Genomic DNA, 26,384 nt, shown 5'->3' with positions numbered 1-26,384 from the left:
GAAACAGACAGACAGGGACACAGGCGCAGCTTGCGGTGATGGGGGAGGGAGAAGCTGGCTCACTTCACCTTCACACCCTGACATTGAAATGAGGGTTGTGTGGCCATGGATCTCTGACTTAACCTCTCTAAGCCTTTCTTCTTTCCAGGCTAGCCTCAGACTTCCTCCCTATGACCTTGAATGTCTCATCCCTCTTCCTCCACTTCTGTGCCGGGACTACAGGCTTGCAACAACAAGCCCATTTAAGGGATCCAGTTTAGGGCTACACAGTATTGCTATGTAAACGCACGATCAACTGAGCCATATCCAGAATTCTTTTTAGACAAGGTCTCATATTGACCAGGCTGGCCTCGAACTCAGAGATCTACTTGCCTCGGCCTCCTGATTTCTGGGATTAAAGGCATGTGCCAGGTAGGTTTCTGCTTCGTATAAGGCACCCTCCACCCAGTGCTCCTCACCCTTCAGGGCTCCCAAAGCAAAATTACAAGCCCACCTGGACTTGAATTCAGATCCCTAGAACCCTAGTAGAATCGTGGTGGGCTGGGGTGCACCTGTAACTCTCCATGCTCAAATGGGAGGTGAACAATAGGGATCGTGGGGCTCAATGACCAGCCAGTCTAGAGAAATGGCCTTCACGTTCAGTGAGAGACCTTGTCTAAAAACATATGTCCGGTGTTGTGGTGCAAGCCTTTCTTTAATCCTAGCGCTCAGAGATAGATGCAGGTGGGTCTCATCTGTGAATCCGAGAACAGCCTGGGCTACATAGTGAGACCCTGTCTCTAACATAAAAATAAGGTAGGAAGCAATAGAGGGACATATCTGTTGTTGACCTCTGACTGCCATATGCACCCCACATGTGAGTGCACCCACACACACAGGTGCAAACACATGAACACCAAAATGAAAAATGGAATCTCAGAACCAGATTTAGTGGGACACATTTTTAATTCTACCACTTGGGAGGCAGAGGCAGGCTGATTGATTTCGGTGAGTCTGAGGCCAGCCTGGTCTACATGGTGAGTTCCAAGCCAATGAGTACTAATACTGAGACCCTGACTCAAGAAAAATAAAAAATAAAATAGAACATCAGCTTCAGGAGGGCAAGAATATTTTTTCTTTTTTCTTTTTTTTCCCCAGACAGGGTTCCACATAGCCCAGGCTGGCTTCAAACTTGCTATGAAGCCCAGGCTGAATTTGAATTTCAGATCTTCCTGTTTCCAAGTTTGCTTGTTCCCAAGACAGGGGTTTCTCTGTGTAGCCTTAGCCTTGGCTGTCCTAAAACTAGTTCTCAGAGACCTGCCTGCCTCTGCCTCCTGAGTGGTGGGTGTGTGCCACCACGGCCCAGTGTACCTCTGGTTTTTATGTGCTTGATTACAGCTGCCATACCCACTTATACCCAGTTATTTCTGTGTGCTGGGACTCATGTAGATAATTTCCAATTGGAAATGATTAAAATGGGTTGTGTGTGTAATGCTAAGGATTAAAGCCAGGGTCTCCTGCATGCCAGGCAAGCATGTTACTACTAAGGTATGAGATCCTCCATGCTTTTGTGTGTGTGGGTGATGTGGTGTGAGAAAGAGAGGACTCTTGATATGTAGCCCAGGATAGCCTCAAACTCAAAGTCTTCCTGCCTCTGCCTGCCAAGTGCTGAGATTATAGATGTGAGCTAACAAGCTCAAATCTTCCTACTTTTTGAGATTTCATCATTCTGTGTTGTCCAGTTGGCTGCCAACTCCTAGATCAAGAAGGTTTTTTGAGGCTGGGTGGTGGTATCACTCACATTTAGTCCCAGCACTCCAGAGGCAGAGGCAGGCAGATCTCTGTGAGTTCGAGGCCAGCCTAGTCTACAGCAAGAGTTCCAGGACACCCTGGGCTATTATACGAAAAAACCCTGTCCCTAAAACAAAACAAAACTACACTAAAAACCTGCCACGGTTTCCCAAGTATCTAAGACCACAGTCATGTACCTGTAAGACATAGTTGTACACTGTCATTTCCCTCCATGTTACAGAACACCAAAATGAATTCTTCCTAGTTCCTTTTTCTTGTCTTGCTGCAAAGGCTGAGGCCTTGATGCAAGAACTGTTAGAAGAGGTGAATGTGAAAATCTTCTGTTTGTCGAATGGCACCCACTCCTTATGCTTCAACAGACAGACTCAAAGAGTGCTAAAATAAGGAAGGAGGAAAGGCAGCAAGTGGTGTAATTGCAAGAGATTCTGATAGTCCAGTTTTGGGTGGTGAAGGCTCTGGAAAGAAAGGAAGGAGGGAGGAAGGGGAAGGGGGAGGGAAGAACTTTCAAGAGAGTCTGGTAGTATAGTTTTGTTTTGGAAGGGTGTTGAGAAAGGGTCTTGCTATGTAGCCCTAGCCATCCTAGAACTCACTATGTAGACCAGACTGGTTTGAACTCAGAGATCTGCGTGTCTCTGCCTCCTGAGTGCTGGGATTAAAGGTGTGCAGCACCACATCTGGCTCTGATGTTCTATTTTTCATTCTGTTGTTCATGTATGTGAACCTGTGGAGGTGCATTCACCTGGGGCACATATGGAAGTCAGGTTCATTATTTGCATTTTATGTGAATCCATGTTTTGTCTGTATGTAGGTCTGTGTACCATGTGTGTGCACCAAATGCTGTGGGGTCACAGGGAGTTACAGACAGCTGTGAGCTGCTGTGTGGGTGCTGGGAATTGAACCTGGGTCCTCTGGAAGAGCAGCCAGTGCTCTTAACTGCTGAGCAATCTCTTCAGCCACCTAAACTTTTAAAGGCCCTAGAAGGAAAGAAAGAAGGGAGGAAGGGAATGAGTCTGATAATCACTGGATTTTGAAGGCTCAGGAAGAAGGAGTAGAGCTACAAGAGAGTCTGGTAGCATAGCGTTTAGTTTTGCAGGCTATGAAAAGAAGGAAGAGGGGAAAGGAGAAAGAAAGGTACCTTTTCTCTCTATGTACACAGCTAAATAATATGCTTAGTCCCACAGAGTACAGAGTTGGTAGTATGATACCTAGGTTCTATAGTCATATCAGCATGGCTACAGTCAAACCCTACCTTTGCCACTTCCTGGTGAGACCCTGGATAAATCACCAAGCCTTCCTGGTCTTCAGTTTTCTCATCTGTAGCATAAAAGTACTGTTTAGTTAGCCAGGCAGTGGTGGCGCAGCACTTGGGAGGCAGAGACAGGTGGGTCTCTGAGTTCAAGGCCAGCCTGGTCTCCAGGACAGCCAGAGAAACAACAAAAATAGTAATTTTGCTTCACAGAGCTGTAGACATACTTGGAAGACTATAAGACATTCAGAGAGGCTGGCCCTGTTAGGCTCCCATTCCTCACACTGAGAAAGTGCTCAGACCTCAGGGTCTTTGCACATGCTCTTCTTGCCACCTAGAAAGTATCTCAGGGCCGGGCGGTAGTGGCTCACGCCTTTAATCCCAGCACTGGAGAGGCAGGAGGATCTCTGTGAGTTCAAGACCAGCCTGGTCTACAAGAGCTAGTTCCAGGACAGCCTCCAAAGCCACAGAGAAACCCTGTCTCGAAAAAAAAAAAAAAAAAAATCTCAGGACATTCTGTATTCTTTCTAATCCTGGATCCCTTTATGCTGTTGGTATTAACTTTTTTGTGTGTGTGGGTATGTGTGTGTGAACCGTAAGAGTGTGGGTGTACACACACACACACACACACACACACACACACACACACACACACACACACACACGCCACTGCCCAGATGTGGAGGCCACAGAACAACTTTCAGGAATTGATTTTCTGCTTCCACCAAGGAATACCAGGATCACACTCAGGTCTTCTGGTCTGTGTGACAAGCAGCTTTACCTGTTGTCCCATCTGGTCTGCCTTAATTTAGACTTACAATATTGCAATAAATTATGGGGCTTATTAATTAGCTATTTATTTATTTTGGTTTTTTGAGACAGGGTTTCTCTGTGAAGTCCTAGCTGTCCTGGAACTCATTCTGTAGACCCACCAGGACTTGAACTCACAGAGATCCACCTGCCCTTGCCTCCTGAGTGTTGAGATTAAAGGTGTATGTCACCATGCCCAGCCCCACCCTTATCTTGAAGTAATGGAGATGAGACCAAAGGTAAAGGCTCTCCCACTGAGCCACACCCCAGAGCCTCACTGTGGGATTCTAGGCAGGGGCTCTACTGTTGAGCCACGCCCCAGCCCTTGTAATACTTGGCTATCTTGAGCATGTAAATCCTCTGTAGTATATGTATTAGGCTGTACTACCATCTTTATCCCAAATGATTATAGCAGCCCAAGGTACATATTAAGAATTTATGGGCCTGGGGATGTGTCTTGGTAGAGTGCTTGCCTCTCATGCACAAAACCTTGGGTTCCGGGGGCTGGAAAGATGGCTCAGAGATTAAGAGCACTGACTGCTCTTCCAGAGGTCCTGAGTTCAATTCCCAGCAACCAATAGTGGCTCACAACCATCCGTTATGAGATCTGGTGCCCTCTTCTGGCCAGCAGGCATGTAGGCAGAACACTGTATACATAATAAATAAATAAATCTTTAAAACAAAAACAAAAACAAAAAAACCTTGGGTTCCAACCCTAGTACCATATAAAATGGCATGGCATGGTGATTTACATAATCCCAGCATTAGACCCTGTCTCAAAACAAACAAACAAAAGAACCCAGTATTTATGGAATACAAAAAAGAAAGGAGTGGAGAGGGGTTGAGACCAGCCCCTTCCTGTTGTCCATGTAAATGCCAGTGTTTTTTGTAGACAGGGTCTCTCTATTTTTGTAGCCCTGGCTGGTCTGGAACTCAGTATGTAGACCAGACTGACCTCCTACCCTCATTGATCTGCAGGTGCCATCCTGAGTCTTGAGCGCTGGGATTAAAGGTGTCAGCTATCATATCCAGCTCTGGCCACTCAAATGTAAAGCTTTGCAACCACAAGCCTAGAGAAAAACAGACAACCCAAAGCCTTCCTTCTCTGGACAGTACCCTGAATGCGGAGGTGTCCAGATGTACAGCAGGCTGCTTTCGGCTTTGAGTCTCTCTCTCTCTCTCTCTCTCTCTCTGTGTGTGTGTGTGTGTGTGTGTGTGTATGTCCTGCTTGCTGAGTAGCTGGGATCACAGTTCTCCATTGGCAGTTAGGAATTGTTTGCCCTCAACCACTGCACTGTAGGGCACCAGGAGGAACCATTTTAATCCCCTGCACTTCTCTTGTGTGTGTTGCAGTCCGTTTTCATCCACTGGCCATCTGGAGCCCCTAGTCACAACACAGCTCAGAGCATTTACTGTCACCTCAGCTCCACCTCCAGAGCTGAGGCAGGGCTGTGACGGCCTCTCAAGAACTTGGGCATGTGTACTTGTGTTTACATTTGAGTGCAGCTTCCTGGATAGCCAGACGTGTGCAGTGCACCCTGGGATGGATGTTCTGTGAGTCTCAGTTGAGATCACATCACAGCTTCAGGACCGCTATGCAAACTACAAAATGGACAGAAGAGCACTGCCGTGGACAGACATTAAGGCTAGATGGATGGCTGAGTGGCTCAGCTGTGTGCTTGTTTGGGATTCCTATGTGCGGATACAGCAGGAAGCGGTATTTCCCTGTCGTTAAAGATTGGAGTTGGCGGGCTGAAGAGACGGCTAAGCAGTTAAGAGCATTGATTGCTCTTCCAGAGGACCCAGGCTCAATACCCAGCAAACACATGGCAGCTAACAACTGTCTATAACTACAAGTCTGACACCTTCACACAGGCATACATGTCCAAAAAACACCAATGCAAATAAAATAAAAATAATAAATTATTTAAAGATTCGAGTTTGCTGTGGGCAGAATGGCTTAACACGTAGAGGTGCTTGCTGATGGCTTGAGCTCAATCCTGTGAACCAACATGATAGAAAGAGAGAACCGACTCCCTTATATTGTCCTCAGACTTCCACCCATTGGCTGTTGTACCTGTGTGAGTGTGTGAACACACACACACACACACACACACACACACACACAGAGCATGAAAATATGTTACAAAATAATTTCATGGAAACTCAGAGCCCAGTGTGGTGGTGCACACCTGTAGTCCAGCAACAGGGAGGTAGAGGCAAGAGGATCATGAGTTCAAGGCCATCCAGGACAATTAGGCGACCCTACTGACACCCCCCTTGTCTCAAAGTAGGAGGGGGGCTCCTGTGCATCCCTCTCTCCCTGAGGATCTATAAGCAGTTAATGGTTGATGGGAGAGGAAGAGATTTTTTTCAGTGGTGTCACTGCCAGTAGGTGCCCATACTCCTTTAAGCAACTACAATTCATTGGAAAACAAGACTTGAAAGTAGAAGGGGTCTGCCGGGCGTTAGTGGCACACGCCTTTAATCCCAGCACTCAGGAGGCAGAGGCAGGCGGATCTCTGTGAGTTCAAGACAAGTCTGGTCTACAAGAGCTAGTTCCAGGACAGCCTCCAAAGCCACAGAGAAACCCTGTCTCAAAAAACCAAAAAAAAAAAAAAAAAAAAAAAAAAAGAAAGTAGAAGGGGTCAGTGGGAGCAGGAAATCAAGAAAGGGTAACTGATCAAATGCATTATGTGCATGTATAAAAAAATACTATTATGTATAATTAGTATGTAGGTTCTGGGTTGGGGCAGGGCTGAATGGCAGAGCACTTGCATCCCCAAAGCCCTGGATTCCAGTCTCAAAACTGCAGAGAAGCTAAATAGGTTCTGAGTTCAAATCCCTGTAGTCTCTAGTCTCTCATTACCCGGGACCACATCAGAATCTGTCTCTACTACATATCTGTTCAGTAGTGACTAGCTTTGCCTGGGTTAGACAGCCTACTTGTTAGCAGAGAAATTCTCCTCCCTGGGTATCCAAATAGAAACGTCTACCTATCTGTCTCTCAAGACACCAGCTTTGTTTTGTTGTTGTTGTTGTTGTTTCCAAGACAGGATTTCTCTGTAAGTTTGGAGACTGCCCTGGAATTCTTTGAAGACCAGGCTGGCCTCGAACTCACAGAGGCCTGTCTCTGCCTCCCGAGTGCTGGGATAAAAGGTGTACGTCACCAACCCCCGGCTCATGGCACCAGCTTTTTAATGGAGCGAGTTGTTTTTAGACAGGTCTCACTATGTAGCCCTCAATGTCCTGGAACCATGGATCCTCCTCCTGTCCCCTCCGTCCACCAGGTCCTGTGTTCAGTTGGATCTCTACAGGACCCCTTAGTAACTGTCCAAAACCATTCCTTTGGTCTTTGTTATTCGTTTGTTTGTTTCAGAGATCTTCTCACTACTTGGCCCACACTGGCCTGTAAATCTAGTCCTTTCGTTATGACCTCCAGAGTACAGGCACTGGGCATGCACCATTGTGCCTGGCTCCTTCCTCACTTTTTTTTCTACTTTATTTTTCTCCACTTTTTCAAGTGGAGAACACTGGTCTTTGGTGGTGCACACCTTTAAATCCCAGAGGCAGAGGCAGGTGGTGGATCTCTGTGACAGCCAAGGCTACACAAAGAAACCTTGTCTCAAAAAAAAAAAAAAAAAAAAAAAAAGGAAGAAAGAAAGAAATTGCATTTCTTTATTTATGTGGGGAAGGGAAAGATGGCTATGTGTAAACACTTTGCCATCAGTGTACACGTGGAGCTCAAAGACAGGAGTCAGTTCTCTCTCCACCATGTGGTCCTGGAGACAGAACTCAGATCTTCAAACTTGATAGCAAGCCCCTTTACTCACTAAGCCATCTGGTTGACCCCTTCCTCACTTTTTTTTTTAAATTTATTATGTATACAGTGTTCTGCATGCCATGTATCCCTGCAGGCCAGAGGGCACCAGATCTCATTACAGATGGTTGTGAGCCACCATGTGGTTGCTGGGAATTGAATGCAGTCCCCTGGAAGAGCAACCAGTGCTCTTACCTGCTGAACCATCTCTCCAGCCCCCCTTCCTCATTTTTATAAAAATGATGTTCAACTCCTAGGTAAGAGAGCAAGGCAGGATGGCTAGCACCTATCATCTCAGCAGCTGGGGGTTAAAGGCAGGAGGATCAGGGGTCTAAGGCCAGCCTGGGCTGTGTGAAACCCTGTCTCAAAAAGAAAAAAAAGGGGGGGGGGGAAGAGTGACTAATTAGTTCATGACAGCACTCTTTCCTGTTGCCCAATTATCTGAATATAGGCTGAATTTTAGTTTCCTTCACTTAGGATTCTTTTTCAGGGTCTCACTGTGTGTTCCTGGCTGTCCTGGAACTCATCCTGTAGCTAAGGCTTACTTGGAATTCACAACAATCACTCTGCCTCTGCCTCTGTCTCCAGTGTGCTGGGATTAAAGGTGAGAGTTACCATTCCAGGACAGACTTTTGTTTTCTGAGACAGGATCTCTTGAAACCTAGACAGTCTTCAAACCCCTTGTAGCCACTGTCAGCCTTGATCCACCTTCCTGCCTCTACCTGCCAAGTGCTTCAAGGTCAGGCATTCAACACCTCCATTCCTGGCAGAATTTCCATCGTGACGGTAAGTTTACATGCAAAGACTTATTTATATGTGGATCTTGCTCCCTGGACAACTAGGAGCAGGGAACTGTAAGTGTCTCCCCTTTGCTGCAACACCAGCCAACACCAACGTGGCTGACATTTACAGTATGGAGTTGGAGAATAGGAATGAAACAACACGGAATAAAGGCATGTTGGTCTCCTGGCTTGCCTTAGTCTCTGCCTGTAGTTACTGCTGTAAGCAGATGAAGACAGAGGCTCAGAAATGGAACCGCGGGGATATCTGGGATCTGGATGCAGTTAAGTGGTGTTGGCAACACCCCAGCCTCAGCCCCGCCCCGGAGCAGTCTCAATTCCCCCTCCCCTGCACTCTACAGAAGCAAGATACACTACTGTAGGGTTCTCTGGGGGAAGGTGGGCTACCAGGGATGCAAGATAGAGAAACAGCTGTAAGTACTTGGGGCCTGGGTGCCTCTCCCTGTCCCCAGGGGCTAGACACAGCTGGTAAAAGATTAGGAAATGCTTGGTGATGATGGGGATTCCCGGAGCCCTAATCCCAGCTCTCTGCCATTAGGCAGCCTAGAGGGGAATATCTCCTCACCTACCAGAAAATTCTCAACAGCCAGGGTTACACACACACACACACACACACACAGAGTGAGTGAGTGAGTGGTGGGGTGGAGACCCTACAAGAACGTACCAAGCCAAGGGTGGGAGAGCTGGGGGAACCCCATGATCTTAAGGCCCTGCCTCCCAGGAGTCGGGTTCCCTTCCCAACACAGCTCGCAACCCCCAAATTTACCTTGCTGGGAAAGGGGGCTGGAGAGAGGAGCCACTCCCTCTCTGGCCTGGGGTCGGGACAGCGGAAGGGGACAAGTGTCCAGACCCTTTGTTTGGTGGTGTGTGTGGGTGTGTACAGGGAGCCCCTCCGGGTAAGGTCCGTCGTGCGCGTGCCCGGGCTGGGGTTGACCGAGGCTGGTGAGGTGGACTGCCAAGCTGGGGGAGGAGGGGAAGGGAACAGAGACCCCTTGCTCTGCCCGCCCACCCTCGGGTGAGCGAGAAGGGGAGGGTCCATGGCGGGAAGGAGCTTTTATGCCCACCACCCCCACCCCCAATTTGCAGACCTTTATTCGCTCCAGACAGCCCTTTCTCCAACAGCTTCCGAAAAGCTGGGAAGAGGAACCCGCCCCAAGCCAAATGGATAGAACTCCTCTTTCCCCCTGACCCCACCGCAAGACGCATCCCTTAAACTGAGATAATCCTGGCCTCAGGCTGCAGCTCCAGTTTCTAGATCCTCTATCAAAGCTTGGGGAGGTATGTACCACCTGGGTATCTCAAGCTCAGAAAAAAATGGATTCCCCCAAGCCCCAGCCGAAATTCAGGGGCTCAGGTGAGCTGGAAGAGGCTGTGGGCAGCCCCAGATGGCTGGGGAAGCCTCTCTAGAGCCTTCTAATTTCCCCTGGGCACAGGGCTGGGAACGCTGGGGTTGTTTAGACATCAGCGACACCCAGAGGCTGTGCAAGGAGGCACTTGAGATGGGGGATTCTGGATGATTCCAGAAGGCTGCAGGCGCTGAGGATCCTGCCTACCAGTGGTGCGAGATGAAAGTCCCCGGACAGGGTCAATTATCATCCTTTCTGATCCCCAAGCCTGGGCAGGGCTGTAACGTTGGCCACTTACCAACCCTCGGACTGCAAAAGTTCTTTCAAACCCACCGCAGGGTTAAGTCAAGGGGCAGGTCTTCAAGCCTTAGCCTTCGGGCGGGCGTTCCAGCGGTAAAGACACTTGCCACCAAGCCTGAAGACACGAGTTTCAGCCCTAGGATCGTCCTTATGGAAAAAGACAAATGAGTTACAAAAGTTGATTTCTGGCTTCAACATGCGCATTCTAGCACTCGCTGCCTGCCCCATAAATAAACCAGTGTAATATTGGTTTATTTATTTTGAGATAAATTCAGTCTACATAGCCCTGGCTGTTCTGGTACTCACTAGGTAGACTAGGTTATCTTCAAACTCACAGAGATCTGTCTGCCTCTGCCTCCTGAATGCTAGGATTAAAGGCGTGAGCCACTACTGCCTGGCCAATAAATACAAATATAATATTTTAATATAATATATATTTAATATATATTATAATAAATATAATATATAATATTATATATATTTTTTAAGTACTGGAGCTGAGATGTTTGCCGCAAAACCTGGATGACCAAAGTTTGATCCCAGGACCCATAGGTAAAAGGAGACAACCAATTACAGCAAATTATGATTGTCACATGTGCAGCCTGGTATACACACACACACACACACACACACACACACTTTTTTTTTTTTTTTTTTAAAGGACTGGGGTCAGAGAGAGAGCTCAGTTGATAAAGGCGCTTGCCACTAAATTTGATACGGGGGACCCACGTGGTGGAAAAAGAGAACTAACTCCAGCAAGTTGTCCTGATATTCACATGTACACACACACACACACACACACACACACACACACACACACACACAATTAATTTCATAAAACTGATTATTCAAAAAAATGGCCGGGCGTTGGTGGCGCACCCCTTTAATCCCAGCACTCAGGAAGGCAGAGGCAGGCAGATCTCTGTGAGTTCAAGACCAGCCTGGTCTACAAGAGCTAGTTCCAGGACAGCCTCCAAAGCCACAGAGAAACCCTGTCTCAAAAAACCAAAAAATAAAATAAAACATCTGGAGCTGGAGTTACAGACAGTTATGGACTGCTATGTGGGTGTTGGAAATTGAACCTGTGTCATCTGGAACAGCAGCCAATGCTCTTAACTGCTAAGCCATCTCTTCAGCCCCTGAAATGTAATTTAAAAAAATAAATTTTAAGGGCAGACCCAGTGTAGTGGAGCATGATTTCAATACCAGCATTGGGAGGCAGAAGCAAGGAGATCTGTGAGTTCAAGGCCAGCTCAGTCTACATAGTGAGTTCGAGGACAGCCAGGGCTACATAGTGAGACCCTGTCTTGAAAAAAAAAATTTTTTTTAAGAGTAAAAATCGGGGCTGGAGAGATGGCTCAGAGGTTAAGAACACTAACTACTCTTCCAGAGGTCCTGAGTTCAATTCCCAGCAACCACATGGTGGCTCACAACCATCTGTAATGAGATCTGGTGCTCTCTTCTGCTGTGCAGGCATACAAGCAGGCAGAATGTTGTAAACACAATAAGTAAGTAAATAAATCTTAAGAAAAGTAAAAATCTGTCGGGCACTGGTGGTGCTCGCCTTTAATCCCAGTACTGGTGGGGGCAGAGGCAGGTGGATCTCAACTCATTCCAGGCCAGCCTGGACTACAGAGCTAGTTACAGAACAGCCAGAGCTGTTGCAGCTGTTGAAACCCTGTCTCAACTCCCACCCCACCCCTAAAAAAAACCGCAAAATTTCACTCTTTTCTGTTTGTTTTGTTTTTCAATACAGGGTTTCTCTGTGTAACAGTCCTGGCACTCGATTTATAGACCTGCCTCTGCCTCCTGAGTGTTGGGATATAAGGCGTTTCTTTTTGGTTTTTCGAGACAGAGTTTCTCTGTGGCTTTGGAGCCTGTCCTGGCACTCGCTCTTGTAGACCAGGCTGGCCTCAAACTCACAGAGATCCGCCTGCTTCTGTCTCCCGAGTGCTGGGATTAAAGGCGTGCGCCACCAACGCCCGGCTCAATTTTGATTTTTTTGAGACAGAATCTCACTGCGGAGCCCTGGCTGGCCTGGAACTGTGTCGATCAGGCCTGCCTAGAACTCGCTGAGAGTGGCCTGACTTTGCTTTCCAAGTGCTGGGACTACCGTGGGCCGACAACCCCTAGGCAACTACCTTTTTTGTCCCCAGGGGATGCTCGGTTGGGTTTCGGCGGGAACTCCCAGAAGGCTGAACAACGTGAGCCTGGCCCTTTAAGAATCACCTCCGGTCGTCAGTGCCGCCGAGTCCCGTTGCTAAGGACGTGACGTCACGCGCGGATGCTGGGGCGGGGCCGTCGTGCGCGGCGCCGTGAGCGGAAGCGGAAGGGGCGGGGCTCCGCGAGCGGACTCTCTATCCCTTGTGGGTCCCTGTTCAGCGCCCGGCCGTGTGGAGCGCCGGGAGCCAATCCGGGCCTCCTAGGCGAAGATGGTGGACTACAGCGTTTGGGATCACATCGAGGTGTCGGACGATGAGGACGAGACGCACCCCAACATCGACACGGCCAGCCTCTTCCGCTGGCGGCACCAGGTGGGGCTGTGCGCGCGCATCCCCTTCCCCCCACTCCCGGGACCCCCCGCTCTAGAGTTCTGACCTCTTACCCTGGCCGCCCTGGTTCGGGCGGGTCGGGGGAAACTCAGTTATTGACATCGGGAGCCTCCTATTCCACAATCTGAACTTTCTGTCTCTCTTATTTTTTAAAAAAAATCGAACCAGGATCTCACTATAGCCTTGCCTGGCCTGGAACTTGCTATGTAGACCAGGCTGGCCACTAACTCACAGAGATCCGCCTGCCTCTGCCTTCCCAGTGCTGGGATTAAAGGTGTATACCGTCATGTGGCCTGGACTGTTAAATTCCATCCCAGGACTTCAGGATCACTGGGCTTCCTAACTCTCCACGGTCATCTCTGGGCTTTCCCCGCTGCTATCTCTTTTATTTTATTTGTACATTTGTTTGTTAGTTTACTTGTAGTGGTGTGTCTTGTGTGCTCGTGGCACAGCTTGTATCTGTAGATTAAAGGACAGTTAACAGAAGTCAGGCCTCTCCTTTCACCACGTTGGAACTGGGCATGGAACTTAGGTCACCCCAATTTGCCACAAGCACCTCCTATACACACTGAATCTTCTTATCAACTCCTAATACTTTCATCAGAGTCTAGACTCTCCAAACGCCGGCCCTTGTGAGTAGGGGTCCCCATCATCCTGTATGGAACCTTTTTTTCTCCTCAGAATTCTTTCTCGGAGTCCAGAACTCAGATTCTGTTAGGCTCTCCCTTGTTCTAGCCATGTGCCCACTGCTGATTGAACACCTCCCTTCTGCCTCTTCTCAGCCCCTGGAGTCTGGGTCCACGATACTTTTGATTTGATTGGGGCATCTACTTCCCAGGATCTTAAGCACAAATTTACATTAAGGCCCAGAGATACCCTGCCCCCAACTCCCAAACTGAATGAGAACTGTGTCTTACACTTAATTTCCCGATCTTAGCTTTCCGCTGGGATTCCACAACCCAGGGTCCCTTTCCCTGGAGTACAGACCAGAATCCCACTGGGGACTTCAGTCCCACCTAGGACTTCTCTCCATGTGGCCTCCAGCTCCACTGCTGCCCTGTGGCTTCCCTTACTCTTGCCTCCTGTAGACGCTTTTCCCCTTATTCCAGGAAACCCTACCCACTTAACTTCCGTCCAGAACCTCTGCCTGCTCCTTTATAGTAAGTAGACCCCCATCCTGTCCCTGGCTCCTGTATGAACTTTGGCCATCATTGAATACTCACCAAAATAGGAGCCGGGCAGTGGTGGTACACGCCTTTAATCCCAGCACTAGGGAGGCACAGGCAGGCCTGTGAGTTCCAGGTCAGCCTTGTTTACAGAGAGAATTCCAGGACAGCCAGGACTACACAGAGAAACCCTGACTTGAAAAACAAACAAACAAAAAACAGAAAGAAAGAAACTCACCAAACCTGAGCTCAGAACCCCAAACCTATTCTATCCTTCCCACCCTTTCCCCTGCAGCCTCCTTGGCTTCTCTGCAGTGTTCAAATCATCCTACTTAACTGGGGGAATCTCCTGGATCTTATCCCAACATCACCTTACTTCCTGAGCATGATGCCACATACCTTTAAACTCAGGTCTTGGGAGGTAGAAGTAGGAGGATGAGAAATTCAGTCAATCCTTGCTACATGTTAAATTCTAGGCCAGCTTGAACTACATGAAACACTGTCTCAAAAACCAAATAGGCTGGTGCTCAGTTGTGTGTCATTGCCTTGCACTGTGTCTCCAGCAGTGCTTAAAAGCTAGCCATGGTGGGACAGGCCTGTAGTCCCAGCACTGTGGAGATGGGAACAGGAAAGTCAGAAGTTCAAAGCCTTCAGCCACATAGTAAGCTTGAGGCTGGCATGGACCACATGGGATCCTGTCAACACCCAAGCAAATAAAATAAAATCCTACACATTTTTTTACATCTGTCCAGAACAGAGTCCCCCAGATTCAGACCTTAGAATCCCGTGTGTTTGAGCCATGGTTTTCCACCCCTCTTCTGCCCGGCATTGACCACGGGACAGTAGTGTACTACCAAGATCTAAGGGTGGTCTGGAGATGTGGTTTAGTGATAGAGCTCTTGTGTGGCATGCAGGAGGTCCTGGGCTCCATCCATAGCACAACAGTAAAGAGACAAGGGTCTAACCTGCTCTCCCAAATCACAGCATCTATATCCACCTACCTGTGTGCTATACCCTGTGCTTAAATTGTATTTTATTCATTTGTGTATACACTCCTGTATGTGTAAATGTACATGTGTAGTCCACGGAGGATAACTTGGTGGAATCTGTTTTCTCCTGCCATGTGGGTTCTGGGGATCAAACTCAGGTTTTCAGGCTTGGTGGCAGACCTTTACCCACCGAGCCCTCTCATTGGACCCTGAGTTTGTTATACTCTCAAGCTTAGGGCAGGTACTTTCTGGTTAGGAATTTTGCACCCCATCTTCCTGAGGGCAGCTCCTGCTCATTTATCTGGAAGCTCCTAGAAGGTCCTCCCTGTCTCCCCCAAATTAGTGTCTGTCCTCCACCCAATTCACACACCCATTCCTTCCAGTTTCCTAGGATGACTGCCTGCCAGGCAAGCTGCCAGCACTGAAGACCCCCTTGTGGTTGGTGAACTCTTCTCAGGAATAGTTTTATGAAGAGGTTCATCTTCCTACTTTGTGGAAAACAGTTGGGGCCTGCTGGGTGGGAGGAAGGCCTCCCCTCTACTAGTACAGAGCCTGCTTCCTGTCTTGCTGCTGTGGCTGTAATACTGAGGAGGGAAGTGGGGCCTTCTGCCCCAGCATGTGGGAGGATAGGCAGGCTCTGGTGGACATTCCAACCTTGCCTCTTGTGCATCCATCTGTGATTGGGCTGGACTCATAAGCTCTGAACAGAGAGGCCTGATTGATAGGTCACATTCCCTGATGTGCTATGGCTTGCAGGGCTCTGGTTGGCTGCTCTGTGCCTCAGTCTTCCTGAGAATGAGTAGGATCTCTGTGACCCATAGGGTTGGTACAAGTTTCCTGATATTTAATAACTGATTCCCTTGGGGTAATACTTCCTGTCAGTGCTTTATAAGTGTGCCTGTGGTTTCCAAACAAATTCAAAGCCAGATGCCATAGTGCATGGCTGTCATTCAAGGCTATCCTTGGCCACATAGCAAATGGAGGCCAGCCTGAGCTACTTGAGCCCCTGTCTAGAAATAAACAGCAAGGGCCCTATAAGGTAGCTCAGCTGGTAAAGGCACTGGTCACCAAGCCTGATGACCGAAGTTTAATCCCTGTTATTCACATGACAGAGAAAACTGACACAAGTTGTTCTGTGACCTCCACACCTCACACACACACACACTGTGGCACAAATCCCAATTTGGCCCAGTGTGCAGGCCTATTTTTCCAGCTACTGGGGAAGCTGAGGCAGGAGATCACAAATTCAGAGCCATTCTCAACAATGTAGAGTGAGGTCAGGGCCAGCTTAGACACTATAGTGAGGCCAGGGCCAGCCTAGACAGTGTAGGTGAGGTCAGGGCCAGCCTAGACAGTGTAGGTGAGGTCAGGGCCAGCCTAGACAGTGTAGGTGAGGTCAGGGCCAGCCTAGACAGTGTAGGTGAGGTCAGGGTGGCCTCAGTAATGTAAGGAGACACCGTGCAGCTCAGTAGCAGGCCACTTGTGGAGCAGATGTGGGGCACTAAGCTCAGTCCCCTATCTCCTAGGCTCTGTGGCCAGACATGTGCTATGTGGGATTTCTTCTGGCTCCTTCCAATGTCAAAATTCTGAGAACCTCAGGGTCCCTTCTGTAAGGAACCCCTACACCGTCCTGTTACTTGTGCCTGGGTCAGCCTGCTGCTGCCCCTTCCATGTGAAAGGTGTAAGCCAGGCCGGGCAGGTGGCCACTATCTATCTTCAGCACCATGCCCCCCCCCCTTTCTTTTGTTAGCTTCAGCCTTCCTGGCAGCTGCTCAGATGGTGGCCATCCTCCAGAATGCCAGCAGCCTGTCAACTTCCTGTCGCTGTCTGGGGCCAGCAAGGTGCTGACCTTAGAGCCCTTGGGAGAACATGACACAGGCCAGGGCTGCCATAGAAGGGGACTTTTGTTGTCATGTGTGCACATGAGTGTGGATTCATATGCAGAGGACAGAGAAGAATGTCGGGTCCTGCTTCATCTCTCTCTGCCCTGTTCCCTTGACAGGTCTCACTGAACCTGGAGCTAGGCTGGGGCCAATAAGCCCCAGCCTTCCTCCTGTCTGATCCCTACAGTGCTGGGGTTGCAGGCAGCACAATTCTTTGTTGAATACTGGGGATATGAACTCGGCTTATCCTTGCACAGTGCTCTTCCCTGGGAGCTATCTCACTGTAGTCACCTATACAGTCTCCAACCTCCTATGGTCCTTACTTTAGTGCTTTGGGTGTGTCTGTATTTTCTTGTCTGTGTATGTTTTGTTTTGTTTTTTTCTGGACAGGGTTTCTCTGTGGGATGGTCCTGGCTGTCCTGAAAGTCACTCTATAGACCAGACTGGCCTCAAACTCACTGAGATCCTCCTGCCTCTGCCTCTGCCTCCTGAGTGCTGCCCGGCTCTCTGTGTTTCTGTCTCTCTTTCTGTGTGTCTGAAAGTGAAAAGCCAGCCATGGTGCCGCACACCTGTCACTCTAGCCCTAGGGACAAAGAAGCAGGAGTCTTACCACAGATTCAAGGTCACATAGAAACACTCTCAAAACAAAATAAATTAAGCTGGGTTATAGTGGCACACGCCTTTAATCCCAGCACTCCGGAGGCTATGCAGAGAAAACCTGTCTCTCAAAACGTTAATAAAATGGCTGGGGATGTGTACTTGACCCTAAGTTCAGCCTCTAGTACTGCACTCACACACATCTATATAGCCACACTTTTTTGGGTTTTTTTTTTTTTTTTTTTTTTGCTTTTTCGAGACAGGGTTTCTCTGTATAGCTTTGGAGCCTATCCTGACACTAGCTCCGGAGACCAGGCTGGCCTCAAACTCACATAGATCCGCCTGCCTCTGCCTCCCGAGTGCTGGAATTAAAGGTGTGAGCCACCAATGCCCGACTATATCCACAATTTTTTTTTTAGACTTTATTTATTTATTGTGTATACATTATTCTGCTTCTATGTATATCTGCACACCAGAAGAGGGCACCAGATCTCATAATGGATGGTTGTGAGCCACCATGTGGTTGCTAGGAATTGAACTCAGGACCTCTGGAAGAACAGTCAGTGTTCTTAACCTCTGAGCCATCTCTCCAGCCCATATCCACACTTTTATGACAACTTTGTAATGGGTTGGGTTGGGTTGGGTTGGGTTGGGCTCGGTTGTGCACACCTTTAATCTCAGCAGGTGGCAAAGGCAGGTGTATCTTTTGAGTTTAAGGCCATCCTGGTCTACAGAGTGAGTTCCAGGACAGTCAGGGCTATACAGAGAAACCCTGTCTCAAAAAACCTAAATAAATAAATGGCTTTCTACGGGTCAAATTCTTGGTAAGTGAAGAATCTTTGGCGCATTTAATCTGTTTATCTGTTTAATGTGAGTGTGTGTGTGTGTGTGACTGTATGCATGCATGTGAGTGTGGTGTGTGTGAGTGTGTGTGTGACTGTGTGCATGCATGTGAGTGTGGTGTGTGTGAGTGTGTGTGTGTGTGTGTGTGTGTGTGTGTGTGTGTGTGTGTGTCTAGGAATATGCACTAGTGCTATGTGGGGAAGTCAGAGAACAACTTGGGAATCCCTGCTCTTTCCACCATGTGAGTCTCAGGGCTGGAACTTGGATCATCAGACTTGGCAGCAAGCATTTTTACTCTCTGAACCATCTCACTGGCCCTAAAATTTATTGTATTTACTTGAGCTCATAGAGATCTACCTGCCTCCGTCTGCCCATTGACGGGATTAAAGGCATTTGCTACCATGCCTGGCTGTAAATTTTATTTCAAGACAGGACTTGCTGAGTTGCCTAGGCTAGCCTGGTATATACTCAGTCTTCTGCCTCAACCTCCCTGAGTGCTTGGTCACAAGAGTGCTCCACCATGGGCATTTGGGTTTTTCTTTGGTTCTGTTAATGGTGCTGGTGCAACCTAAGATGTCTTCAGATGGTAAGCAAGGGCTAGCAAGGTGGCTCAGTGGGTAAAGGCACTTGCCACCAAGCCCGACAACTTGAGTTCCATCCCTGGCACCCACACAGTGGGCTCCCACATTTCCTCTTTGTGTGTTGTTGCGATACATGTGAGCATGCATATACACAAAAATAAATAAATTGATTAAACCTATTTTTTCAAAATTAAAATTCTGAACAAGGCCACTGCTGCTGAGCTACTCCCCTCACATGGCCAGTTGCTGTTGCTCTACCTTGCTCCTGTCCTGGGGAGGTAGAGGACCAGGGGCCCAGGTTCGTTCTCAGCTACACAGAGAAGCAGTTGCTAGTAAGACGAAAAACTGTAAAAATGTGGCATTGGGGCACCAACAAGTAGCTCGTAGCTATGTGGACTGTAGCAAGGACCCAGGGTTTGTCCAACCAGAGTATGTCTAGTCCTCCATGGTAGGCAGGGTGGAAGTTGGGAGGGCAGGACTTAGACTTTGGTGTACACATCTCTTGGGGTCATGTCCGTTGCAGGGATTGAAACCCCAAGGCTGTGGCTGGGCAGGGATCAAGGAACTAAGTTGTTCTTTTGTTTGTTTGTTTGTTTGTTTTTTGTTGTTTTTGTTTTTCGAGACAGGGTTTCTCTGTGGCTTTAGAGGCTGTCCTGGAACTAACTCTTGTAGACCAGGCTGGTCTCAAACTCACAGAGATCCGCCTGCCTCTGCCTCCCAGTGCTGGGACTAAAGGCGTGCGCCACCACTGCCTGGCTTGTTTCTTTTGTTGTTGTTATTTATTTTGAGATGGGGTTTCTCTGTGTAGCCTAGGCTACCCTGGAACTCTTTGTAGACCAGGTTGGCCTCAAACTCAAAGATCCACCTGCCTGTGCCTCCCAAGTGCTGAGACTAAAGGGGAGTGCCACCATGCCGGGCTCCCAAGGGACCAAGTGACCAGCTGCTGGCTGTCCTTGCCCACAGGCCCGAGTGGAGCGCATGGAGCAGTTTCAGAAGGAGAAGGACGAACTGGACCGGGGCTGCCGTGAATGCAAGCGAAAGGTAGCCGAATGCCAACGCAAGCTGAGGGAGCTGGAAGTGGCTGAAGGCGGTGGCCAGGTGGAGCTTGAGCGGCTGCGAGCTGAGGCACAGCAGCTGCGCAAGGAGGAGCGAAGCTGGGAGCAGAAGCTGGAGGACATGCGCAAGAAGGAGAAGAGCATGCCCTGGAACGTGGACACCCTCAGCAAGGACGGCTTCAGCAAGGTGGGCGCAGGCGGGCGGGAGCACTGCAGAGCAGAGCAGAGCAGAGCACTGCAGGGGTGCGGGTGGGTGAGAGCGCTGCAGAGCAGGGTCAGATGTGGGATGCGCATGCTTTGGTGGTGGAGGCTGGACCTGACGGTGAACTATGAAGGCCCTGGGTCCATACCTGTCTCCTCATTCTGACAAGGAGAGGCCGGCAGAGTTATGGGGGGGACAGGTTGATCGTGGGATTGGCCGGTAGAGACCAATGAAGCCCACCCATACCCTCTGATCTGCCCGAAGGCCCGCGGCCACGCCTCTGCCACCTTGATGCACTTAGCGACGCCTCCGCCTCCGATGTGGACAGGATGGGCGCGGCGGCCAAGGCCCCCGCACCCCAGGCGCAACCCTGCCTTGCCCCAGCCCACTTGCCCTCTCGCCCTGTCACAGAGCATAGTCAATATCAAGCCTGAGAAGGCAGAGGAAGACTCAGAGGAGGCAAGAGAGCAGAAACACAAGACCTTCGTTGAAAAGTACGAGAAACAGATCAAGCATTTCGGTAAGTGCCTGCACGGGGCCTGCAGTTGGGAGTCAAGGCCAGGAAAGGGCTTCCCACAGCCTCTGCAACACCCTTCCCTGCAGGCATGCTCCACCGCTGGGATGACAGCCAGAAGTACCTGTCAGACAATGTCCACCTGGTGTGCGAGGAGACCGCCAACTACCTGGTTATCTGGTGCATTGACCTGGAAGTGGAGGAGGTGAGTATAGCCTGGCCCAGCTTCAGAAAGACTCCCAGACACTGCCTCTCGGTGACACCCCACCTTTGTCCTGGCAGAAATGTGCACTGATGGAGCAGGTAGCTCACCAGACCATGGTGATGCAGTTCATTCTGGAGCTGGCCAAGAGTCTGAAGGTCGATCCCCGTGCCTGCTTCAGGCAGTTCTTCACCAAGATCAAGGTATGGACTCCTGTACCACCAGAAAGCTCACAGTGTACACACAGACTAGGGGCCTGTGGTTAGATCTTTTATTGGGAGGGCGCAGAGTGGTGCGGAGATTACAGTGGCCAAATATGGCCTTATTTATTTCTTTTTAATCTTTAAAATTGTGTGCATGCATGTATGTATGTTATATATGTTTGTATGGTTTGTGTGTATGTGGACTCATGGTCAGGGGACAACTTTGGAATTGATTCTCTCCTTCCACCTTTGTGTGGGCTCTAGTGATCAAACATGCTGTTGGCCTTGCGTGGCAAACACTTCACTCACTGAACCACCTTGCTGACACTATTTAAGATTTTTTTTTAATTTACTTTACATATTTATTTATTGTTGGTGTGTGTGTGCCTGAGTCTGTGTGCAAGCAAGTGTCTCCAGAGGCTAGAAGAGGCTGTTAGATCCCTGGAGCTGGAGCTCCTGGTATATGATCCTCTGAAAGGCCGGGGATCCTGAGAGTGGGGCAGGCAGGAACAATCCAGAACTGAGGTGCCTGTAAGGCCTTGCTGGAAGACACCTGAAGGTGTAGTACCAGGCCTGTGCTGTTTAGCTGGGCCTGGCAGTTGGCCATTAGTAGATGGGCCCACAAGACAGTAGCAAGGGGCACTGAGTACAGAGAGCAAGGCCAAGCCTTGAGGTGCCTGTGGGAAGTTCAGGAAAAGCCTTGGGGAGCCCCAGAAGGCTTCCAAAAGCTGCAGACAGGGACCTTACCACCTAAAGACCTGGGTGTCAACTGCCCAGTGAATAGCGCCCACCGTCTTCTGCAGACCGCCGACCAACAGTACATGGAGGGCTTCAAATACGAACTGGAGGCCTTTAAGGAGCGTGTGCGGGGCCGTGCCAAGCTGCGCATAGAGAAGGCCATGAAGGAGTACGAGGAGGAGGAGCGCAAGAAGAGGCTGGGCCCTGGTGGCCTGGACCCCGTGGAGGTCTATGAGTCCCTGCCTGAGGTGTGACTCCCCAGAGCCCAGGAGGGAGGAGGGTGATCTGTGAATGTTGTCAACCTCCCCACACCCACTAGCCCAGGTCCTCACCCTACCCCTCTGTACCCCAGGAACTGCAGAAGTGCTTTGATGTGAAGGACGTGCAAATGCTGCAAGATGCCATCAGCAAGATGGATCCCACTGTGAGTTCCCATATGTGGCCCTGGTGCCTGTGTCTAGACATGGTCCCCAAGGTTCTGCAACAGACGGGAAGGAATGGCCTCTGGGTGGGCCTGGTGGTGCTAACCTGTCATCTCAAGAGGCTAAGAGCAGTGTGTTGTAAGTTCAAGGCCAAGCTTAGACAGGATGAGTTCAAGATGAGCCAGAGCAGCTCAGTGAAACCCTGTCTCAAAATAGCAATAAGAAGATGGGGTGTAGCTCAGTGGTTGAGTCCTTGCCTGGTATGTGTGGGACTCTGGTTCCATCCCAGCAGCACAAAATAACAAAACAAAACTAGTGTCCCTCTTGGGCTTCTCTAAGAAAGGAGAGGTGTGCCAGGCGGTGGTGGCCCACAGCTTTGATCCCAGCACTGAGGAGGCAGAAGCAGGTGGATATCTGGTCTTCAAAGTGAGTTCCAGGACAGCCAAGGTTGTTACACAGAGAAACCCTGTCTAAAAAAAAAAAAAAAAAAAAAAAAAAAAGTTTGCTGGTCAGGACTGGGGCTACAAAAACATTTGCCTGGCATTCAGGATGCCCTTGGTTCAAGCCCTAGCACTCATAAAGCCAGTAGTGGCAGGTACATACCTACAGTCACCACACTCAGGAGGAGCATCAGGAATGAGGTCATGGTCATTGTCTGCTAACTTAGTGAGCTGGGATACATTAGGGCCAGTCTTTAAGACCAAAGGAGAGGCTACAGAGATGGCTCAGTAGCTAAGAGTATTGGCTGCTCTTCTAGAAGAGCCAGGTTCAATTCCCAGCACCCGCATGGTAGCTCATAACAATCTGTATCTCCAGTCCCAGGGCATCCTGTGCCCTCTTCTGGTCCTCTTTGGGCACCAGACACACAGCTGGTACATAGACAGACATATGTAGGCAAAACACCCATGCATGTTAAAAAAAAAATAAAAAATGTTAGGGAGAAAAGCATAGTTCATTAGAAAACGGGTGGTCCCTGGGTGGTGGTGGTGGCGGCAGCACACACCTTTAATGCCATCCTGATCTACTGAGTGAGTTCCAGATCAGATCAGCCAGGGCTACACAGAGAAACCCTATCTCAAAAAAAAAAAAAAGAAAATAGATGTTCTGGCATACTCTTAAAGCTTCGGAAGGAAGCTTGTGAGCTGAGACCAATGTGGGCTCCATTCTGAGTCCCTGCCTCAAAAAGGTCATAAGATGCCCGGTAGTAGGTGCTACCCCCAGCATGACCAGCCTGCATCCTGTCCTTGGGACCTGTGTGGGAGGAGAGAACTGGCTCCCGCACGCTGTCTCTGATCCCACGTGCATGCACAGACAAGTAAACATAAAAGTAATTTTTTGACAAGTTTGTGGCTGTGGCTCAGTGGTAGATACTTACTGAGATTCTGTGCAGCCCTGGGCTCCACGCCCAGCACCACAGACAGACAAACGTCTGCTGAGCTTTACTCTAGACTTGATGCCATCTTGCCTATTCTCAGCTTCTGGATGCCTTTCTGTTTGCAGTCACTCTTCGTGGCAAATGGGTTGTAGCATTGGTCAGCTTAGGGAGTCTGCACTTAAAAGGCAGTTTGGTGGTGCTGCCCGTAAGATTTCAGCCCACCCTAATTTGTCACGTTTAGTGAAAAAAAAAGGGGGAGGCCTTGTTTGCCTGCTCATTTATTTGTTTGTTTGTTTTTAGGTGTGGGAGAGTCTCACTATGTAGACCAGGCTAGCCTTGAACTCAACAGATCTTTCTGCCTCTGTTTTCTGTGTGCTCAGGATACCTTGCTTGTTACTTTGGTGCTGGGATCTGATCTCTAGTTCTACTGATTTGGGGGAAAGCACTCTTTTGGTTTTTCAAGGCAGGGTTTCTATGTGTAGCTTTGGAGCCTGTCCTGGAACTAGTTTTGTAGACCAGGCTGGTCTTGAATGGCCTCGAACTGACAGAGATCCACCTGACTCTGCCTCCCAAGTGCTAGGATTAGAGGTGTGTACCACCACTGCCCAGCTGGGAGCAGGGTGGGGGGCACTCTTTAACTGCTGAGCCATGTCTATCACCACCTCACTCCTTTGTGTATGTCTGTGTGGGTCTGTGTGTTTATTTTTTGAAACAGGATCTGGTATAGCCCAAGCTGACCTCAAATATGCTGTGTAGCTGGATGACCTTGATCCCCTGATCTTCCTGCCTCTACTTTCTAAGTGGTGGGATCTCAGTATTTACCATCATACCTGGTTTCGTGTGGTGCTGGAATGGAACCCAGAGCCTCATGAACACCAGTCAAGTGCTCTTTACCAGCTGAGCCACAGTACTAGGCTTTTCCTTTGTTCTTCTGGACAGTTGTGGGTAGAGTAGGTGCGAGCGGCTTTGAAGACAGTGTGGCGACAGCGGCCCGCGGTGCTGTGCTGACACCGCCTCCTGTGCTTGTGTTCTCTCCCTCCACAGGATGCCAAGTTTCACATGCAGCGTTGCATCGATTCTGGGCTCTGGGTCCCCAACTCCAAGTCTGGTGAGGCCAAGGAGGGGGAGGAGGCGGGCCCCGGGGACCCATTGCTGGAAGCCGTCCCCAAAGCGGGCAACGAGAAAGACGTCAGTGCGTGACCTGCCCCAGCCACTGCCACCAGCCTGCAGGCTTCTGTGGGCCCTTCTCCAGAAAAGGAAACCTAGACACCATGTTCCTAGCTCCTGACTCCTTCACTTCTGCTGCCCTCACGTCCCAGCCCATGGCTTGCCCCGTGTCCCCTCTCTTCCAGCCTGTCCCTAGCACTCAGACTTTCTGCTTCGGGTTGAGGGGCTCTGCTGTCTGCAGCCCCTGGCCCCCAATCAGCATTATGCCAAAGTCCTGGGGGTCTGGGGAGGGGCAGCAGTTGCCAGGTTGGTCCACTGGGTTGGGGATACACATGTTCCCAAATGGGCAGGGCCTGTCCCTATGGGTCTGTGATCACTGTTTTTCTTCTGTCTAGCTTTCTGTCCTGCAACTGGCAACAATGTCTAATAAACAGTTCCAGGTGCTGGAAGACAATGACTCAATGCTGTTTGAGGCAGAGAGTGAACCTAGGTGAGGGAGAACCAGAGTCCCGACAGCCATGCTTTGACCTCACTGTTAAAAGTCCTAAGCCTACAGTGTCTCTCAAAATCGTTGTCTTTCTCAGCCTGTCCTTCCTCTTTTCCCCTCTCTCTCCCTCCCCTCTTTGCCTAGCAAGCAAAAGGACACAAGTTTAAGGCAGCCTGGGCTACATGAGAAATACATTTCACACTGGCCTTTGCCTCTGCTAGGGGAGTATCTTAACCTAAATTTTAATGAGTGTGTGTGTGTGTTTGAGACAGGGTTTCTGTGTATCTTTGGTTATCCAGGATACAGACCAGGGTGGACTGAAACTCAGAGATTTGCCTGCCTCTGCATCCCAAGTAGTAGGGTCAAAAGCACAAGACACTCCCAGCTTAAATTTTGATATTTTGTTTTATGCGTGTGAGTGTTTTGTGTGTGCGCATGTAGTGTCTCCTGGAACTGCAATTACAAGTGGTTGGAAGCCCACCACATGGCTTCCTGCAGTGGAACCAGTGTCATGTCCTCTGCACCCCAGACCTTCTGCCTATCCACAGAAGGAGCATCTTAAAGGATCTGGGAAGCGTTGCTGCTATTGGAAAGAGCATAATGGGGCTCAGGCTGGAGTTCTGTGGCAGAGCTTGTTTTCACATGTGGTTTCCATGCTAGCATTGTGAAAAAATAAAAACAAACACTGCACACCTGTTATCCAACAGGTAGAAGAAAGAAACAGAAGGATCATGAGTTCAAGGCCAGGCTGGGTTGACCAGTGAGACCCTGTCTCAGAATTAAGTGATTTGAAACTGGCCTAGTTGGTAGAGTGCTAGCCTTGCATTCGGGAAGCTCTGGCTTCCAGCCTCAGCTTGCATAAACTGGGTGTGGTAGCACATACCTGTACTCCCAGAACCTGAGGTAGCCAGCTGGGTCAGTGACTCTTGGTGAAATCTCTTGCTTCGAGGCCTGAGAGGACCTGAGTTCAAATACTAGCACCCCTGGCAATGGCTGAACAGGACCATGCACACCTATGTAGCCTTAGTGCTGTTGGGAATTGAGACAGGGCTTGCTGGCTACTAGTGTCACCTGGGATTTAGTGAGAGACCCTGTCTAAGGGGCTAAAATGGAGCATGATAGAGCAGAACATTCAGCATCCTTTGGACTCTGAAAATACATAGGTGTACGAGAAAGTGAATTGGGAAATTATTATGAGCTGGTAGGATGGGTTGGCCACTAAAGGCACTTGCCACCGAGCTCAGCACAATTCCACTTCCCAAAGCTTACACGGTGCTAAGAAAGAACCAGCTCTC

The 26,384-nt window shown here is 49.4% G+C and overlaps 2 protein-coding genes across 3 annotated transcripts in view; one reads left to right on the top strand and one right to left on the bottom strand.

Moving 5' to 3' along the window:
* The window catches only part of Pde4a (phosphodiesterase 4A), a 64,125-nt gene extending 51,774 nt beyond the window's left edge, over nucleotides 1–12,351 (bottom strand). The window contains exons 1-2 of the mRNA XM_035443501.1: nucleotides 12,255–12,351; nucleotides 10,112–10,260 (exon numbers count right to left, since the gene is read on the bottom strand). The gene's annotated coding sequence lies outside the window, so the exon portion shown is untranslated. The remainder of the gene's footprint in view (nucleotides 1–10,111; nucleotides 10,261–12,254) is intronic.
* Nucleotides 12,352–12,433: 82 nt separating this feature from the next.
* On the top strand, nucleotides 12,434–25,059 carry Cdc37 (cell division cycle 37, HSP90 cochaperone). 2 transcript variants are annotated; one of them, XM_035443502.1, is made up of 8 exons: nucleotides 12,434–12,647; nucleotides 19,688–19,966; nucleotides 20,246–20,501; nucleotides 20,585–20,700; nucleotides 20,778–20,900; nucleotides 21,704–21,886; nucleotides 21,991–22,062; nucleotides 24,480–25,059. In XM_035443502.1, the coding sequence occupies exons 1-8, from the start codon at nucleotides 12,546–12,548 to the stop codon at nucleotides 24,633–24,635; spliced, it is 1,287 nt and encodes a 428-aa protein (XP_035299393.1). In that variant the 5' UTR covers nucleotides 12,434–12,545; the 3' UTR covers nucleotides 24,636–25,059. The 2 variants fall into 2 exon arrangements, with proteins under 2 accessions (XP_035299393.1, XP_027267298.1); XM_027411497.2 differs by having other exon boundaries at nucleotides 12,436–12,647; nucleotides 20,393–20,501; nucleotides 24,480–24,635.
* The last annotated feature ends 1,325 nt before the right edge of the window (nucleotides 25,060–26,384 follow it).

This window comes from Cricetulus griseus, chromosome 4 (assembly GCF_003668045.3).
Source record: "Cricetulus griseus strain 17A/GY chromosome 4, alternate assembly CriGri-PICRH-1.0, whole genome shotgun sequence".
NCBI classification, from domain to species: Eukaryota; Metazoa; Chordata; class Mammalia; order Rodentia; family Cricetidae; genus Cricetulus; species Cricetulus griseus.
Note: the sequence above shows the minus strand (reverse complement) of the source record. Positions and strands in the feature narration are given on the sequence as shown.

Coding starts and splice junctions, on each gene's coding strand:
- Cdc37 (XM_035443502.1), top strand. CDS start 12,546: ATGGTGGACTACAGCGTTTGGGATCACATCGAGGTGTCGGACGATGAG. Junction 20,901..21,703: donor AGTTCTTCACCAAGATCAAG/GTATGGACTCCT, acceptor CGTCTTCTGCAG/ACCGCCGACCAACAGTACAT. Junction 22,063..24,479: donor TCAGCAAGATGGATCCCACT/GTGAGTTCCCAT, acceptor CTCCCTCCACAG/GATGCCAAGTTTCACATGCA.